This window comes from Pelodiscus sinensis, chromosome 7 (genome assembly GCF_049634645.1).
Source record: "Pelodiscus sinensis isolate JC-2024 chromosome 7, ASM4963464v1, whole genome shotgun sequence".
Classification (NCBI taxonomy): Eukaryota; Metazoa; Chordata; order Testudines; family Trionychidae; genus Pelodiscus; species Pelodiscus sinensis.
The window spans coordinates 37,458,142-37,476,980 of record NC_134717.1 but is presented as its reverse complement, the minus strand read 5'-3'; the positions used below and the strand labels follow the sequence as shown (position 1 = coordinate 37,476,980).

The 18,839-nt window shown below is 46.1% G+C and overlaps 1 protein-coding gene across 1 annotated transcript in view; it reads left to right on the top strand.

Moving 5' to 3' along the window:
• Positions 1 to 18,839, top strand: part of LOC102463247 (sodium channel protein type 1 subunit alpha) — a 120,073-nt gene that overhangs the window by 26,278 nt on the left and 74,956 nt on the right. Inside the window, exons 7-11 of the mRNA XM_075933529.1 lie at positions 12,277 to 12,340; positions 13,280 to 13,421; positions 14,330 to 14,536; positions 17,300 to 17,599; positions 18,350 to 18,697. Of these exons, the coding sequence (XP_075789644.1) occupies positions 12,277 to 12,340; positions 13,280 to 13,421; positions 14,330 to 14,536; positions 17,300 to 17,599; positions 18,350 to 18,697 (1,061 nt within the window). The remainder of the gene's footprint in view (positions 1 to 12,276; positions 12,341 to 13,279; positions 13,422 to 14,329; positions 14,537 to 17,299; positions 17,600 to 18,349; positions 18,698 to 18,839) is intronic.

The window sequence follows — 18,839 nt, the reverse complement described above, 5'->3', positions numbered from 1 at the left end:
AACAATTTCCATCTTAATTATCAGTAATAAAGTGACTTATAAGACAACTGCTCCCTGCCCCATAAACAGAGTTCACAGCAATGCTGTCAGCAGCAGGTTTTGTCATTCTCTAAGTCATGAGTTGGCAGGACCTTACGGTTTAATGCATTTCCAGAAAATGTGTGTGTAAATCAAGTAATAGTTCAGGCAGAAGATTTATGCAATGGAATAAATGACTTTTTCCCAGTTTATTTGGAGGCCCAACTTCTGAAAGCACTGTATGGTTATTACAGTCATGCATGCTGATTTGGTCTGTGACATGGCCTTGAGAAGTGTTACCAGATTTGCCCAATTCTCTGGGGTATGCTCATGTATTAGGGCTACTCTTATGGGACTGGGGGGAGGTTAACAGTTCTATCAGTGTGCTGCTTGTGCTTTCTTGTGCTCTTATATGGAGCTGAATTCTCCCTGCTGCCAATTCCCCCTCCCACTGGAGCTCTCCTGCAGGAACTAGGTTCCTCAGGATGGGATTCTTCCCACCTTAGTAACACACACAGACACTCACACCCACTAACAGCGTGTCTGAGAAGACTAGGTAGCCAGCATTCCCAAGCTGACCCCTCATAGGTCCCTGGACTCAGCAGGCTGAGTTTGACAGCAATCCACACTGCCCCCTCATGAGCCTTGGGACTCAGTGGGCTGGATTAAACAGCACTTTAAGCTGCCATCCTCATGTGCCCCCAGGTTCAGCACTTCCCTATCCCTACTCTCACACCACAATCATTCGCAGGTAAATCACATGATAAGCAAACCCCACAGGATTTTGGGCACTACTGGAATCTTTAGCTTGGGTACAAGAAGCAAATGGGGAAGCCAAAACAACACCCCTTGAGAAAGAAACAAAATACAGGACTATGTAGCACTTTAAAGACTAACAAGATGGTTTATTAGATGATGAGCTTTCGTGGGCCAGACCCACTTCCTCAGATCAAATAGTGGAAGAAAATAGTCAGAACCATATATACCAAAGGATACAATTAAAAAAAATGAACACATATGAAAAGGACAAATCACATTTCAGAACAGAAGAGGGATGCAGGGGTGGGGGGAAGGAAAGTGAATGCCTGTGAGTTAATGATATTAGAGGTGGGGAAGGGTAGATGTCTGTGAGCTAATGGTATTAGAGGTGATAATTGGGGAAGCTATCTTTGTAATGGGTAAGGTAGTTGGGGTCTTTGTTCAGCCCCCTGCGGAGAGTGTCGAATTTTAGCATGAATGCCAGTTCAGAGAATTCCCTTTCAAGTGCAGATTTGAAAGTCTTCTGAAGTAGGATGCATGTGATTAGGTCATTAAGACAGTGTCCTTTCTGGTTGAAATGGCAAGAAACTGTGAAATTTTTTTTAATTGTATCCTTTGGTATATATGGTTGTGACTATTTTCTTCCACTATTTGATCTGAGGAAGTGGGTCTGGCCCACGAAAGCTCATCATCTAATAAACCATCTTGTTAGTCTTTAAAGTGCTACATAGTCCTGTATTTTGTTTCAGCTACACCAGACTAACACGGCTACATTTCTTTCACTTTCCTTGAGGAAGAGTGAGAGAAAGAGAAAGAGAGAGAAGCAACCAGCTTGCAATGAAAATTACTTATTATAATTAGAGAGAGCCAAACACACAAAACAGATACAATATTAAATCTAAATTGAAACTGATTACAACTGTTAGGGCTAGCTCACCATATAACAGCTTACATAGGGCAGAGTCAGGAGGCTATGCTTAGAGAGTATCAGGGTGGGGGTTAGGGAGAGAGAGAGAAAGAGAGAGAGAGAGACCTCACCACTCCATGGAGCTTGCACTGATAGGGGTTCCCAGATGGGGATGGGAGACGGGGGTCCGGAAGGCAGAAGACAAGCAGAGCAGAGCCCCCAGAATGATCAGACAGGAGATGAAGAAATCTCAATGCAGTTTAATAAACTGAACTGATGCAGTTTAAATTCAGGCATCAGAACAGTTTTTCTTTGGTAAGAGATAGGAAATTAGTTTGAAGAGAACACTGGATATGGGTAAACAGAGGCGAGACAATAGAGACTGATCACACTTGGTTATGGGTGATGTTCCTTGAATGAGCTCACAATGCAACTAGGCAGTTTCAGTATTTTAGATGTCAATAGGATCCATTACTAGAATTGGTCTGATAATGACTAATTTGGGTGTGAGCAGGCCTGGGTTCATTAGCATCTGGAGCAGAGATTTCCCATCAGGCAATGCTTCTCTGCTTTTGGTATCCCATAGTTCAGTGCAGTTCCTGCTTTGGAAGAGCTAGTCTCCATTGTGTATGATAATGGAGACGTCTCTCTGTGCTATCTTCCATGCAGATGAGTCTGGGGTGTTTCCTTAATTCTATCACCCTTGTCTGAAGCAGCTTAGGTGTGTCTTCCCCGGCCTTTTCATTGCTTTGTCTTTGATTTTAGCAGAGGCCTGGGAGGGGGGGAAACTACCTGCAAGTCATAAGACAGCTCATAGTATTGTAATGGAGGGCTATGGTGTGAAGAAAATGAAGCCCATAAGTCTTTATCTTCATCGCTGGAAAATTGCGACGGTACAGGGGACAGCGCCTGAGAACGGTCGGTGATTGAGGGGCAGATGTCACCATGAGATCAGGATTTTGCATATATGGCAGCAATGTCATGCGAATCAGTGCCGAAGTCTGCAGCGTCGGTCTATACAGTGCCAACTGCATGGTCAGTGCAAATGGTAGTGACCATTTGTAGAATCATAGAATATTAGAACTGGAAGGGACTTTGAGAGATCATCAAGTCCAGTCCCCTGCCCTCATGGCAGGACCAAGCACCATCTAGATCATTCCTGATAGATGCCTCTCTAACCTGCTCTTAAATATCTCCAATAAATATCTCCCTTGGCAATTTATTCCAGTGTTTAACCACCTGACAGTTAGGAAGTCTTTCCTAATGTCCAATCTAAACATCCCTTGCTGCAGTTTAAGCCCATTGCTTCTTGTCCTATCCTCAGAGGTCAAGGAAAACAATTTTCCCCCCTCCTCCCTGTGACACCCTCTTAGATACCTGAAAACCACTATCATGTCCCCCCTCAGTCTTCTCTTTTCTAAACTAAACAAGCCCAATTCCTTCAGCCTTGCCTCATAGCTCATGTTTTCTAGACCTTTAATAATTTTTGTTACTCTTCTCTGGATCTTCTCCAATTTCACCATCTTTCTTGAAATGTGGTGCCCAGAACTGGACACAATACTCCAATTGGGGCCTAAGCAGTGCAGAGTAGAGTGGATGAATGACTTCTTGTGTCTTGCTCACAACACTCCATCCCAGAATCATGTTTGTTTTCCTCTTTTTTGCAACAGTGTCACACTCTATGATTTCATGATCACTTTCACCCAAGCTACCTTCCCCTTTCAAATTTTCAACCAGTTCCTCCCTTTCCCTTTTTGTTAAATTCGAATCTAGAACAGCTTCCTCCCAGTAGCTTTCTCAACCTTCTGAAATAAAAAATTATGTCTGATGCAGTCCAAGAAGTTATTGGATAATCGGTGCCCTGCTGAGTTAGGTTCCCAGCATATATCTGGATAGTTGAAGTCCCCCATCACCACCAAATCCTGCACTATGGATGATTTTGCAGGTTGTTTAAAAAAAGGCTCATCCATCTCTTCTACCTGGGTAGGTGATCTGTAGGCAGTATTGAGTATATAATTGGTGCCACTAATCTAGTCAGTGCTGATGGTGCCAAAGAACAGGCAGATGCTCTCAGTGCCATGACCATTGAGGGTGCTGTCGGTACCATTGGACGCATCAGTGGTGCCAATGGTGGTGGCGGTGCCGTATCTGGCAGTATCGATATAGTCGTTGGTACTGTAGCGGTTACTGGTGCAGCTTTAGAGCATTGTTTGGACCCTTTGTAGTCAGTGCCGGCCACTGCCACAATGCCTGAAGTATCCAGAGCATCATAGGTACTAATGCGTGACCGCTGTGCCAATGGCCTGGAGGGAGACTATTTGTTGGAGAAGAGCTCAGGATGAGGCACTGAGGAACTTCTCGTTGGTGCCTTTTTGCCCTCAGGTGTGATTGTACTTCCCTAGATTGTAATCCTTGTCTGGGGTAGGGTGCATATTCTTCTCCAGTAAAATTAACTTTAAACTGAGATCTCTGTCCCTGCCTCTGGCCTTGAGTTTAGTGCAGTGAGGACAATCCTGAGGTGACTGATGTTCTTCCAGACATCTGACTTATTGTGAATGACCGTCAAAATTGGCATTGCCTCTCTGCAGAAGGCACGGGGCTTAAAGCCCGGAGAGCCAGACATAGTGAAAAAGTTTGTTGTTTTCTTTTTAAAGACTTAGTACTAACTAACTAACTAACTAACTAACTAACTAACTAACTAACTAACTAACAACAACAATCAGAACTAACTAAGAAACTATGAAAGCTACTTCAGAAATGTCAGAGAGAATTGTGGCTCTCCATCTCATGCCGAGGGTGTCTGAGAAGGAACTGGAGGACTTGGGCTTGAGTTCCAGGTTTTGTTCTGCTTGTTAGTGTTACATTAGTAGCTAAATTGCTTGATTATTCCATCTGGACTCATGTCAGCCCAGACAGAACAGGAGTTTCCCTGTAATTCTAGTTCTGGACTGCATCAGACCTGAGAGCAAGGACAGAATTTCTCCGGCTCTCTCAATGTCCTTCTGGGTCCAGGAATCATATGGAGGAGGAAGCTGCCTGATTCAGTCCAATGGGGACAGGAGCTAGACTCATGGGAGCAGGGTGCTAGGGTAAGTAGATTGGAACGAGGAGCCTGGGAGGAAAGGGGAGGCAGAATGGACTGGAGGCTAGCAGACGGGCAGAGAGAGAAACTGGGACTGGGGTTGGGACTGGGATTTGCTGTGAGCCAGAAGGGAAACTGGAGTTGGAAGCTTGATGAGTGTAAGTAGCTTCACAAGGCAACAGAGACTGAGAGTTGTGATAGAAATAGAGGGTACTGGGAACCAGGGGGTGCATGGGAGACTAAGATCAAATGAGGAGATAGGAGGAGTCTGGGACTAGCTGGGCAAATGGACTAGAATGAAGAGCTAAGTAGGACAGACACATATTTTATGAGGCAACAAGGAAGGTCAGGGAGCCAATGGGGCTAAGAAACAAGGTTGGAGGACTTCAAGAAGCCGGTATGGGATAGATCAAATGAGGAGAAGGGAGGGGCTTGAACTTGCTGGGCACTGAGACTGAGGACAGGAAGTTGGAGAGAAAGGAGGAAATGATAATGGTCAGGCAAGGAAAATGGGACTGGGAATGTAGAAGAGTGCTCATGTTATAGAGAATTTGGGGGTTGAAACAAAATCAGACTTCACAGTCAACTAGAAATTGAGGAATACACAAATAGCAACCACTTGCAAAAAATGTGTTTTAAGTGACTTGACTAGCATCACATAGGCACAGGGGGATATATTCCAGTTTTCCAGGTCAGGATTCAGTTGTTTGTGAGACTGTCCTTTCTCTTTTTGCAATCCTATCTCAGGGTATGTCTACACTACAATGTTAGTTCGAACTAACGGACGTTAGTTCGAACTAACATTCATAGGCGCTACACTAGCGCTCCGCTAGTTCGAATTTAAATCGAACTAGCGGAGCGCTTAGTTCAAACTAGGAAAACCTCATTTTACGAGGATTAAGCCTAGTTTGAACTTACTAGTTCGAATTAAGGGGTGTGTAGCCCCTTAATTCGAACTAGTGGGAGGCTAGCCCTCCCCAGGTTTCCCTGGTGGCCACTCTGGCCAACACCAGGGAAACTCTATGCCCCCCTCCTGGCCCCGGACCCCTTAAAGGGGCACGGGCTGGCTACGGTGCCCGTGCCAGGTGCAAGCCTGCCAGCACCCACCCAGCAGACCCTGCACCTGGCACGGCACAGAGCCACCCACCCGATGTCCCCCAGCCCACCCCCTCTTCCCGGGACCAGGCTGGCGGCTCCTGGGAGCTTGCCCTGGACCGCAAGAGGCGGGCACCTTCCTGGGCTAGTGCGGACATCGTGGACCTTGTCCACGATCTCCGCACTAGGCACAGGAAAGTGGCCGTCTAGGGCAGGAGAGCTGCCAGCCTGGCCACCCAGGAGCAGGTGTGCATGAAAACCAAGGGGGTCCACAGAGACCCCCGACCCTGAGCCCTGAGCTTACAATGGCCGTCCTGGGTCAGACCAAAGGTCCATCTAGTCCAGTAGCCTGTCTGCCGACAGCGGCCAACCCTAGGGACCCTGGAGGGGATGGACTGAAGACAGTGACCAAGCCATTTGTCTCGTGCCATCCCTCTCCAGCCTTCCACAAACTTTGGGCAGGGACACCACTCCTACCCCCTGGCTAATACCACTCCATGGACCCAACCTCCATCACTTTATCTCACTTCTCTTTAAACTCTGTTCTAGTTCCAGCCTTCACAGCCTCCTGCAGCAAGGAGTTCCGCGGGTTAACTATTTGCTTTGTCAAGAACAACTTTCTCTTACTAGTTTGAAGCCTACTACCCATTCCTTTCCTTTGGTGTCCTCTAGTCCTTCTTTATGGGAACTCATGAAGAACTTTTATGAATGCACCCTCTCCACCCAACCCCTGCTTTTAGAGACCTCTATCCTGTCCCCGCTCCATCTCCTCTTTTCTAAGCTGAATAGTCCCAGTCTGTTTAGCCTCTCTTCATCTGGGACCTGTTCCCAACCCCTCATCATGTTAGTTGCCCTCCCCTCTCCCAGCCTTTCTCTTCCCCTCTCCCACCTCCTTTTCCCAGTCTCCCCCAGTTTTGTTCAATAAAGACAGAGTCAATGTTGGAAGAAACGTTATCTTTATTTTGTACATCAGGAAGGGGGGCTAGGGAAGGGTAAGTGGAAGGAGGTGAGGGAGGAATGGGGTACAAGCCCCCGATGGGGAGGACTGGGCTGGCTCTGCGTGCTTCTGGGGGTGGAAGCTCTCCTGCAGCCCCTCAATTGCCTCCTCTCCCCGGATGGCCGCCTGCGGCAAGTGCAGCCGGGCTGATGGCCGAGTGCTGTGATGAGCCCAGTGTGGGCACTCAGGGCACTCCAAGCAAGGACTGGTTTTCAAGCGGGGCACCCCTGAGAACTGTCTGTCCGGGGTGGGGGTCGGGTCCCTTTAAGCGCAGCCCTCGGCTAGCCTGAGACAGCATCTCCACGCTTTAAGTCCTCCTCTGATGCCCTGCCGGCAATCCTTAAGCCCTGTTCAGGGTCCACTCAATGTGGACATGCTAGTTCGAATTAGCAAAACGCTAATTCGAACTAGTTTTTAGTTCTAGACGCATTAGTTCGAATTAGCTTAGTTTGAATTAATTAATTCAAACTAAGTTAGTTCGAACTAACTCTGTAGTGTAGACATACCCTCATTCACTACATATCTTCCATCTCCAGCAGCAAATGAGACAAGAGGTTCTATGGCCAATTCTCCTTCACTACACAACCTAGATTTACTTGCTGAGTAAATCCATCCTGTACATTGAATAAGGCACGTGTTATGTGGAAAAATAGCATGTGATGATATACAGGCAGTCCCCGGGTTATGTACCAGATAGGGACTGTAGGTTTGTTCTTAAGTTGAATCTGTATGTAAGTCGGAACTGGCGTCCAGATTCAGCCGCTGCTGAAACTGACCGCCAGTTTTGACTTACATACAGAATCAACTTAAGAACCCCAGGTGTCCCCAAGTCAGCTGCTGCTGAAACTGATCAGCAGCTGATTCCAGGAAGCCCGGGGCAGAGCAACTTTGCCTCGGGCTTCCTGTAGTCAGCGCTGGTCAGTTTCAGCAACGGCTGACTTGGGGACGCCTGGGGCAGAGCAGCTGGGGTGCTGCTGGGTTGCTCTAGTAGCGCCGCTCCTCGGCGCTACTGGACCATCCCAGCAGCACCCCATCTGCTCTGCCCCAGGCGTCCTGATTCAGCCGCTGCTGAAACTGACCAGAAGCGGCTGAATCAGGATGCCTGGGGCAGAGCAGCTGGGGTGCTGCCGGGTTGGTCCAGTAGCGCCCAGAGCGGCACTGCGGGACCAACCAGCAGCACCCCAGCTGCTCTGCCACAGGCGTCTGGAGAAAAGCCTAGTCTGCTGGGGGGGGGGGTATTAGCTGCGCCCCCCACTCACCCCAGCAGACCAGGAAAACGCGGGCGGCGGACCGAGATGCACCGCGGTCCCGCCACCTGGGTCCTCCGCGGCTTTGCTCCCAGTCTCCCTGGTCTGCCAGGGAGACGGGGAGCAAAGCCTCTGAGGACGCCAGCAGCGGGACAGCCGCAGGGCGTCTGGGCTGTCCCGCTGCCGGCTTCCCCGAGGCTTTGCAAAGCCGCGTGGGGGCTCGGGGAAGCTGGCAGCAGAGCAGCACAAGCGCGCCTGGGCTGCCTCACTGCCCGAGCCCCCCCGCGGCTTTGCTCCACGTCTTCCTGGTCTGCAGACCAGGGAGACGCGGAGAAAGCACCGGAGTACACAGGCGGCAGGACCCCGAGGTCCCACAGTCCGTGTCCTCCGGGGGAGCCCCGTTTGTCGGGGACTGCCTGTAATTAAAGACTGTATCACAAGAGGGGCAAATTAAGGGTGCACAGGCAACCTTATTTCTGGCATGTTCTAGTGACTGGTTTTGTGAGGCTTTTTATAAACAAATTTTAAATTTGGTTTCCAAACTCTTTCCTAGGCTGATGTGGAAATCTGTTCTTTTATTTTTGGTATCTGTGAGATCAGTACATTCACTTAAAGCTGAAGAAATGTATACAGGAGATAAACATACAGATTGGTTAGGAAAGAAAACTTGACTGAACTTTGCCTACTCAGTGGCTTTGTGAAAAGTGGTCTCCATCCAATCCTACCACTTTAATCCACAAACAGCTCCTATTTATTCAAGTGTTTTATGGGACTACATATTTGAATCTCTCTTATTGCAGAATGCTTGTCAGCATGACTGCAGTGGGATTTGTATCAATTTCGGTATCTTCCCAGCACTTAAAATAAAACAGACAAGTATGGATGTGGAGAACAAATGAGATACGTCATATGCATATTTGAAATCCCAAGAAAACCAGCATCCTGGGTTTGAGTAGGATGAGTCATCAAACTTCAGAGTAGCATATTTAATACTGCTGCAGGTTTTATTTCTGAGTTGGTGGTTGTTTTCCAGTGCCAAGAGAACATTCTGTAAATGTGCTTTTCAGCAAGAGTCAACCTTGACAAGTGTCCCTTCAAATCTTTAGAGAAGGAAATCAACTACATAGGATAAATCCTCCAAAATCTCAATATATAAGTACAATAGGGTTTCCTTCTAAATTGAAGTTTTGCATTGTAAAATACATCTAGGTTTTTTTTAGTTTTTAAGGCATTATGTTAATTTTGACTACCCCTTAAATTTTTGTGTTCTCTCCTATCTCCTGTACATTTATGTTTTCCCCACTTTTGCATCTTTCTCACCCCAACTTCACTGTACTAAAATTTTCCTCTTTGTCTTTATACTTGCCCTTTGTCATTTTTCCTTTAAGTCCGCCCGGGTCCTCCACGGCTTTGCTCCGCATCTCCCTGGTTTGCTCTCCCCCCCACCCCCCCAGCAGACCAGGGAGACGCGGAGCAGCTTTTCTTGCCCCAGAGGACGCGGGCGGCGGGACCTCGGTGTGTCTGGGTGCTCCCGCCGCCTGGGTCCTCCGCGGCTTTGCTGGGCCCCCCCCCCCCAGCAGACCAGGGAGACGCGGAGCAGCTTTTCTCGCCCAAGAGGACGCGGGCGGCGGGACCGCGGCATGTCTGGGTGCTCCCGCCGCCCGGGTCCTCCGCTGCTTTGCTCTGCGTCTACCTGGTCTGCTGGGGGTCCCCCCAGCATACCAGGGAGATGCGGAGCAAAGCCGCGGAGGACCCGGGCGGTGGCACCGTGGCACGTCTTAGTCCCGCTGCCCACGTCTCCATGGTCTGCTGGGGGTGGTGCAGCTAGTGCTCCCCCCCCCCCCAGCAGACCAGGCTTTTCTTGGGGACGCCTGTGGAAGAGCAGCTGGGGTGCTGCCGGTTGGTCCCGCAGTGCTGCTCCTCGCGCTACTGGACCAACCCGGCAGCACCCCAGCTACTCTGCCCCAGGAGTCCTGATTCAGCCGCTGCTGGTCAGTTTCAGCAGCGGCTGAATCAGGACGCCTGGGGCAGAGCAGCTGGGGTGCTGCTGGGTTGGTCCAGTAGCGCTGAGGAGCGGCGATACTGGACCAACCCAGCAGCACCCCAACTGCTCTGCCCCAGGCGTCCCCAAGTCAGCCACTGCTGAAACTGACCAGCGGCTGACTACAGGAAGCCCGAGGTAAAGTTGCTCTGCCCCGGGCTTCCTGGAATCAGCCGCTGATCAGTTTCAGCAGCGGCTGACTTGCGGACACCTGGGGTAGAGCACCTGGGGTGCTGCGGGGTTGGTCCCCGCAGCACTGAGGTGCGGTGCTGCGGAGACCTACCCGGCAGCGCCCCAGCTGCTCTGTCCCAGGCGTCCAGATTCAGCTGCTGTTGAAACTGATCAGCGGCTGATTCCAGGAAGCCCGGGGCAGAGAAACTCAGCCTCGGGCTTCCTGTAGTCAGCCGCTGGTCAGTTTCAGCAGCGGCTGAATCTGGATGCCAGTTCTGACTTAAGTACAAATTCGACTTAAGTACAAACCTACAGTCCCTATCTTGTACGCAATCCGGGGACTGCCTGTATATATAGCATCATTATGATATTTTCTGTTTTATTAAGGATCCCTTTCCTAATGGTATCTAACATTCTAGTAGCTTTTTTGACTGTTGCTGCACATTGAGTGGATTTTTTCAGAGAACTATCCCCAGTTACTCTAACATCTATCTCATGAGTGGTAACAACTACTTTAGGTCCTTTAATTCCATGGAACACTTTCAGAAACACTGACCTAGGTTAACTCTGCAATGAAAGCATACCTACTTTGTTTAGAGTGGCTGATAGGCTCATTTACTGGTTGAGCTTACACTTTTTGGCTTCTAATGACACCATTATTTGTAGGTGCAATAGTTGAGGTCTTGGCAATGCCAGTCAAAAAATAATGGCTTACTAAATCAAACTAGCCAAAAATCTTCTACAATAGGGTGAATTCTATCTACTATAACAAATAAATAAAAATAAAGTTCCATAAAGCTTTAAATGTTCCACAGTAAATTTGAAAGAAAAATGTACAGTTCATTCCGCTCTATCAATATATATCAGGATTCTTGATGCTGTTTGACTAATTGACAATAATAATTAAAAATATCAATTTTCTAGCAATTTATATTGCCATTTGACTTTATGTTCATGTTGAAGAAATCATGTATCCTGGTTTCATATTGAATTGTGAAAGTAATCTTAACATTATGATGAAAAAACAGCAATAATGTATGCGCTTAATTTGTTTTAGTCCAATGTACAGTAAAACCTGTGTTATCCGGCACGCTTGGGGATTAGAGCATTCCGGTTATCTAAAAATTCTGGTTATCAGAGGGTCCCATCAACCTAGGAAAAACCATTGGACAATAATAGTAAAACTGAAATTTTTAATATTTGTAGTTTTGTAGTGTGAGGCAGTTGGTCTCACATTTCTATTTTGAGTTAAAGATGCTGGCTGTGTCTAGACTGGCAAGCTGCTTTTGCGGAAAAACTTGCCAACTGTCTACACTGGCCGCTTGAATTTCCGCAAGAACATTGACGATCTCATGTAAGATTGTCAGTGTTCTTGTGGAAATACTATGCTGCTCCCATTTGGGCAAAAGCCCTCTTGCACAAATGCTTTTGCGCAAGAGGGCCAGTGTAGACAATGCGGTATTGTTTTGGGCAAAAAAGCCCCGATCGCGAAAATGACGATCGGGGCTTTCTTGCACAAAACCACGTCTAGATTGGCACGGACGCTTTTCCACAAAACGTGCTTTTGCGGAAAAGTGTCCGTGCCAATCTAGACGCTCTTTTCCACAAATGCTTTTAACGGAAAAACAGTATTGTGGCTGGGCAATGTTGGATAACAAAGTTTTCTGGTTAACAGAGTGGCAGAGAACAAAGGTTTCACTGTTTTATTTTGGAGCTCACATGTGTAATCTTTAGCAAGTTGTTCTGACTTCTGGGAATCAACTCCCTAACTCCTCAAGAAATAAAATCATATCGATATAAAATGATCCACCATCATAAAAATATTTTTTTCCATAGAACTCTTCATGTTGTCTGCAGCATAACTAGTGTAAAGGACTAGATTATTCAACATTGTTTAAATAAGTTCTATATATGACAATGCAATTTCTTACCATTTTATCAAAATTGTATTCTAAACAGGTCATTTTTACAAACTGGAGGGGCAAAACGATGCTCTGCTGTGTGGAAATGGCTCAGATGCAGGGTAAGGACGTATTTGTGACATTTTATTGTACTTTATAACAATAAGATTAAGCATATTCCGGTATACAGTAAAAGCTTTGTTATGCAGCATTCTTTTAACCAGAAAATTCTGATAATCGGCTTTTCCCCCAGATGGTTAACAAAATTTAAATATAATAGAGTGCCAGATGGGCTTCTAGCTTGCTCCTAGAGTGGTGTGGAACTGGCAAGGGCTGCTTTGTTATCTTTCACATTCAGTTAACCGGCAACCATTGTTCCCCCCGAGTGCCAGATAACAAAGCTTTCACTGTATATACTGGAATAATTTGACCAGCTGACTGAAATATCTGCCATTTCACATTAGAAGTGTTATTGGGATTTGATTCTAGGATTCTATGATCCTTCATATCCCAATCATTATTAGCTGATCCTGTTAGCACAGGTCAATTTACTCATAATTAGGTAGCCAATTCAGAGACACTCAAAGTTAACACCAAGCTTCTGGCTGGTTGAGAAGTAAAAAAAGCACCAGTTAGAATGGCATAAACTTCTCAACAATCCCAACTGCATATATACTGATTGCTGAAGAATATCAGTTTATTGCAAGGATGAGTGGGGAATACAGAGACAGACATTTAAATTAATCAAGGCATTTATATTGTGTTTTAGGGTTTAAGACTAAATATTTGACCATTCGGTAATAAGGCAATCTGCAAGTGTTGCTAAGCAACAATATGCAAATAGAAAATGCCCTTCTCCAGAATTGTAATATTAAACACTATTTTTCAACTGTCCTTAAGTGTAATTTTGTAGAGTACAGTAACATTCCAAATGATAGGACTTCCAGTCTGATGAACTGAGCAAAAACTGCACTTCATAATCCAAAAACGCCACCAGGACCTGACATTCCCTAATATTAGAAAGTTGGTAAAAATAACACTTAATATCTCTCCTTTTGTAGTCAATGTCCAGAAGGATATATGTGTGTGAAAGCTGGTAGAAACCCCAACTATGGCTACACGAGCTTTGACACGTTCAGCTGGGCATTCTTGTCACTGTTTCGATTGATGACTCAGGATTACTGGGAAAACCTTTATCAACTGGTGAGATCATTTGGTGAAACAAATACTATATATTTTCATACTGTCAAATTATATAAAGAGATTAATATCAATTTTATTACAGGTTAAACCTCTTTAGTCCAGCTCCCTCGGGACCTGACCAGTGCCAAACCAGAGAATTTGCCGAACCAGAAGGTCTAGCAACATTACTAACACTTCTACTGCTTTCTGGGCTCTTAGAAGACATTTAGTCTGTGTCTAGATTGCATCCCTTTTCCGTAAAAGGGATGCAAATTAGACACATCGCAATTGCAAATGCAGCGGGGATTTAAATCTTCTCCGCTTCATTTGCATAAACATGGCTGCCACTTTTTTCTGGCTCGGGGCTTTGCCGGCAAAAAGCGCCAGTCTAGACGGGGATCTTTCGGAAAATAAAGCCTTTTCCGAAAGATACCTTATTCCTCTTAAAATCAGGAATAAGGGATCTTTTGGAAAAGGCTTTATTTTCCGAAAGATCCCCGTCTAGACTGGCGCTTTTTGCCGGCAAAGCCCCGATCCGGGAAAAAGCGGCAGCCATGTTTATGCAAATGAAGCCGGGAAGATTTAAATCCCCGCTTCATTTGCAATTGTGATGTGTTTAATTTGCATCCCTTTTACGGAAAAGGGATGCAATCTAGACACAGCCTTAGAGTTAAATTAGAGCAAAATAACAGCACAGAACTCTAAGAGCCAGGATTTTATGGGAACATGGAAAACTTGGTCATATCCATGATAAGCGAACATCCAACTCACTAAAATCATGCCGGATCATGAGAGTGCTGGACTATAGAGGTTCAACTTGTATTACCTCTCTCATAATCTGATGATGATGGATTCTTACAAGAAGTAGGTAACTAATTCACATAGTAACATCAAAAAGTTAATACATCTGTGTTTATTATTACTTCCAGACACTGCGTGCTGCTGGCAAAACATACATGATATTTTTTGTTTTGGTGATTTTCCTGGGCTCTTTCTATCTGATTAACTTGATCCTGGCTGTGGTTGCTATGGCCTATGAAGAACAAAATCAAGCAAACATGGAAGAAGCAGAACAGAAAGAGGCAGAATTTCAGCAGATGCTTGAACAGCTGAGAAAGCAACAAGAAGCAGCTCAGGTATAATTGTGATTTTATGAATTTATCAGTTAAATTGTTTATCATATTGTAATATTAGTAAATCCAAATGAGTTTTCTATAGATATGAACTATCATCAGATTTAGAATGGGTTATTAAACCATAGAAGACGTATCTGATGTTGCTCAGGTTCTTCAGGGCAGTGGGCTGACAGTGTGGGGAGTGCAACAGTGAGGACAGAGCCTTGAGGCTGTGGGGGGGCTCAGGGCAGGATGCTGGAAAAGTGGGGGGTGTTGCATTCGGGAGGGGGGGTTGAGGAGGGCCTCAGGACAAGGGGCTGCGGATGTGGGTGGGTGGGTGCAAAAGTGAGGTTTGAGAAGTGAGGAGGGACTTAGGGTAAGGGTGCAGAAGTCAGGGCAGAGAGTTGGGAGAAGGGAAGGCTCAGGGCAGGGGGTGGGTATGGCCACTGGCTTCACCCCATGGGCAGCTAAGGCAATGAGGATGGCACACCTCACCCACTGATTTATCCCCAGGGGTTGGCACAGGGGAACAGGAGGCTGGCAGGGGCTCTCCACTACCCCTCCTCCAGCCCAGGAAAGGGGAGGCAGTTGGGACTCCCTCCCTCCGCTCTGGTCCCTCATGGGCTGAAGACTGGTGGGGACTTTCTCCCTTCTCCTTGGTACCCCCTGGAACAAGGGTCCATCCTCTGGGCAGGGGTCCCCACTCACCCAGTATAGTGACTCCCCTGGTGATATGGCTGCCTGCAGTGGTCCCTTTGTATATAGTGCTCCCCTGTGATCACTGCCCTACTGGCTACTGTGAATATGGTGTCCCTCCAAACAGCCCCTTCCTTTTTATGACTGGAAAACAGTCCCATTCCCAGCACTTCTGGTTTTCCAGACACAGTCGGGCGGAGCCCCCCACCACATCTCAGAGTACCTCACACTAACGTCCCCTCCTGATTCCCCCAATTGTCCAATGGAAGTCTCTTTGTAGAACCAAAACACTGTCCCTTTAGTACACTGGCACGCACCCAACTAAGGGTATGTCTACACTACCCCGCTAGTTCGAGCTAGTGGGGTAATGTAGGCATACCGCACTTGCAAATGAAGCCCGGGATTTGAATTTCCCGGGCTTCATTTGCATAAGCAGGGAGCCGCCATTTTTAAAACCCCGCTGGTTCGAACCCCGTGCAGCGCGGCTACACGGGGCACGAACTAGGTAGTTCGAACTAGGGTCCCTAGTTCGAACTACTGTTACTCCTCGTGAAATGAGGAGTAATGGTAAACGTGCAATGAGGAGTAACGGTATTTCGAACTAGGAAGCCTAGTTCGAACTACCTAGTTCATGCCCCGTGTAGCCGCGCTGCATGGGGTTTGAACCAGCGGGGTTTTAAAAATGGCGGCTCCCTGCTTATGCAAATGAAGCCCGGGAAATTCAAATCCCGGGCTTCATTTGCAAGTGCGGTATTCCTACATTACCCTCCTAGTTCGAACTAGGAGGGTAGTGTAGACATACCCTAAGGTCCCCATTCAAGATCCTTGTGAGCCCGGCCTCAGTCCATCAACCAGCTAAGTGTCTCTAGTTCAATAGTATACAGCCTTCTCAGCTCAAGTTCAATGCCAGGATCCCCTTTGGGAGGGTGATCCTCAGGTTCGGCTCTAATTTGGGGAAGGGGGACCTAGGCTCACCCTCTCTCTGGATCCCGACTCAGGGCCCTAAAGTTGGGGAAAACCTTTCCTGACCTGGTTGACGGGGTGCCTACCCATAACACACCAACCCACAGGCCTCCAAACAGCCCCACCATAGGTCACTTCCTTCCCCTTCTCTTCCGTACCTGGGGGCCTCTGACTATCCAGCTCCCATCTTGGTGGGGCCTCCACAGCACCCTCCGCCACTCCTGCGTTCCCCCTCCTTCTCTGAATGGAGCACCCTTTCTACAGACCGCCCTGCATCACACCAGCATCAGCCCGGGCCGTCCAACGTAAAGATGCCCACCCATGCCCTGCACATGTGCAGCCGACAGGATGCCGCAATTCCCCCTCCCCCAGTGGGTCCTGGGCTGTCCTACAGGCTGTATTAACAGGGTTGCAGGGCTTCGATGCCCCACCACAAGGCACAACCAAACCCTGACCTTGCTTTAAGTTAGGAGAAGAAGCTGCATACCAAATTTGGTGGTCTTAGCTTTTACCTTTTAGGAGGTGTTCTTGAACAAACAGCCTCACAGACAGATGCACATTTCTAAAATATATAGACAGATTCCCTATAACAATGGGTGAGCCCCCTCTGGTTTCAAGAACAGAGCCAGTTCAGAGGTTTACATAACCTATGGAAATAACAACATTTTGCTGTGAACAACCCAGCCTTGAGATCCAGAGACTTCAAAAAATGTATATACTATTTGTTTGTAACTGAGGATTTGTATTCCACAGTATATGCGATGTGTTTAGCAGAGCCCATGCCTTAGAGATCTTATAATTGAAGAAGAGAAGCAATATGTGAAGTCTGGAGGGAGGGATATGGTCAAAATCTGCACATATTTGGGCAACAGGTATCTGCTATGCAATAGGAAATACTCTACAACTTTAGCAAGCAGTAAGGATACACAAAAGAAGAAAGGAAAAATGTTTGAGAAAAGGATAGCTACTGGAAAGTCTCAATGTACAAAGGCTTCACCAGCCAAAGACTGGACTAGAAAATTCTCTAGAAGTGAAATATAAAAGCATGATGTTTTAATGTGCTAACTCTTATAATGCTTTCCATTGGTAGATCTAATAATAAGAATATTTATTGTGATATGGCAGGCAGCAGCAATAACAGTAGCAGCGGCCTCAGCAGAGTCAAGAGATCCCAGTGTAGAAGGTGGTATGAGGGGACTCTCAGAAAGTTCTTCTGATGCATCAAAGTTGAGTTCAAAGAGTGCTAAGGAGAGGAGGAACAGAAGAAAGAAGAGAAAGCAAAAAGAACAATATGGAGGAGAGGAAAAGGATGAAGATGAATTTCACAAATCTGAATCAGAAGGCAGCATCAGAAAGAAAGGTTTCCGATTTTCCATTGAAGGGACCAGATTGACATATGAAAAAAAATATTCATCCCCTCACCAGGTATTGTATAATGTGTTCCTAGTGGAAAAGTATATTGGAAGCATCATGGTCTTTCAAAAAAGTGCTGCAATATCACAGGTATAACAGTGTGACTTTACTACATGAACTATTATTTAATCTTAACTATCTTAATTATTGCCAGTATTTCAATAAAATTTTGACTAACTTCCATAGACAACCCCTTGAAAACATCCATATAGAATTTAATGCAGAATAATTTTTCTATAGAATTTGTATCCCTGTAATAGAATTCCATAGGTCGATTTAAAAATTATATAAAAATATATCCTCATTTCAATATTACAGCATTTTTAGAGTAACTGCTGTAGAAACTATTGATTCCATTCCTATTATGTTTTATAGAACTCATCCACAAGGATATCCTTGAATTTTATTTGTGCTCTGCTAATGTGTCCAGGTCTTTTTTAATTATGTAAAGGATGCTATGTTTAGGTCTGTGTTACTCTCATTTTATACTAGTTATTTTGTTATTGATGCATACTCACAAGTAGAATGGACTTAATTAAGAGGGGTGATGGCCCAGGATCAGTTAATAAAATAATGGCTTTTAAATTTACAAAGAGAGTTCAGTGAAATTAATGTGTATGGACATCAGAATTTGTTTCCTGGAAAAGTCTTAGTTTTATTTATGAAAACAACGTACACAATGTGTTAACTCCAGTTTTATAAATAAAAAAAATGTTGACTTTAAGGGTGTCAGCTAAAAATAATCTAATTTAATTCCTACAGTCTTTGCTGAGCATTCGTGGCTCCCTATTTTCCCCGAGGCGCAACAGCAGAACGAGTCTTTTCAGCTTCCGAGGACGAGCAAAGGATGTAGGATCAGAAAATGACTTCGCTGATGATGAACACAGCACATTTGAAGATAATGATAGCAGAAGAGATTCTCTTTTTGTGCCACGCAGACACGGCGAACGGCGCAACAGTAACATTAGTCAGGCCAGTAGGTCATCCAAGGTGCTAGCAATGTTTCCAGTGAATGGGAAGATGCATAGCACTGTAGATTGCAATGGAGTCGTTTCCTTGGTTGGTGGACCATCTCTTCCTACGTCGCCTGTTGGACAGCTTCTGCCAGAGGTGATAATAGATAAACCAGCTACTGATGACAATGTAAGGAAGATTTAAGTAGTTCAGGAATGGTGGCCTTTTCTTACTGCACCAGCCTGTATTTCCTACAGAATGGATCCCTTAAGAATGATCCTGGTTGGCCAAGCTGTGA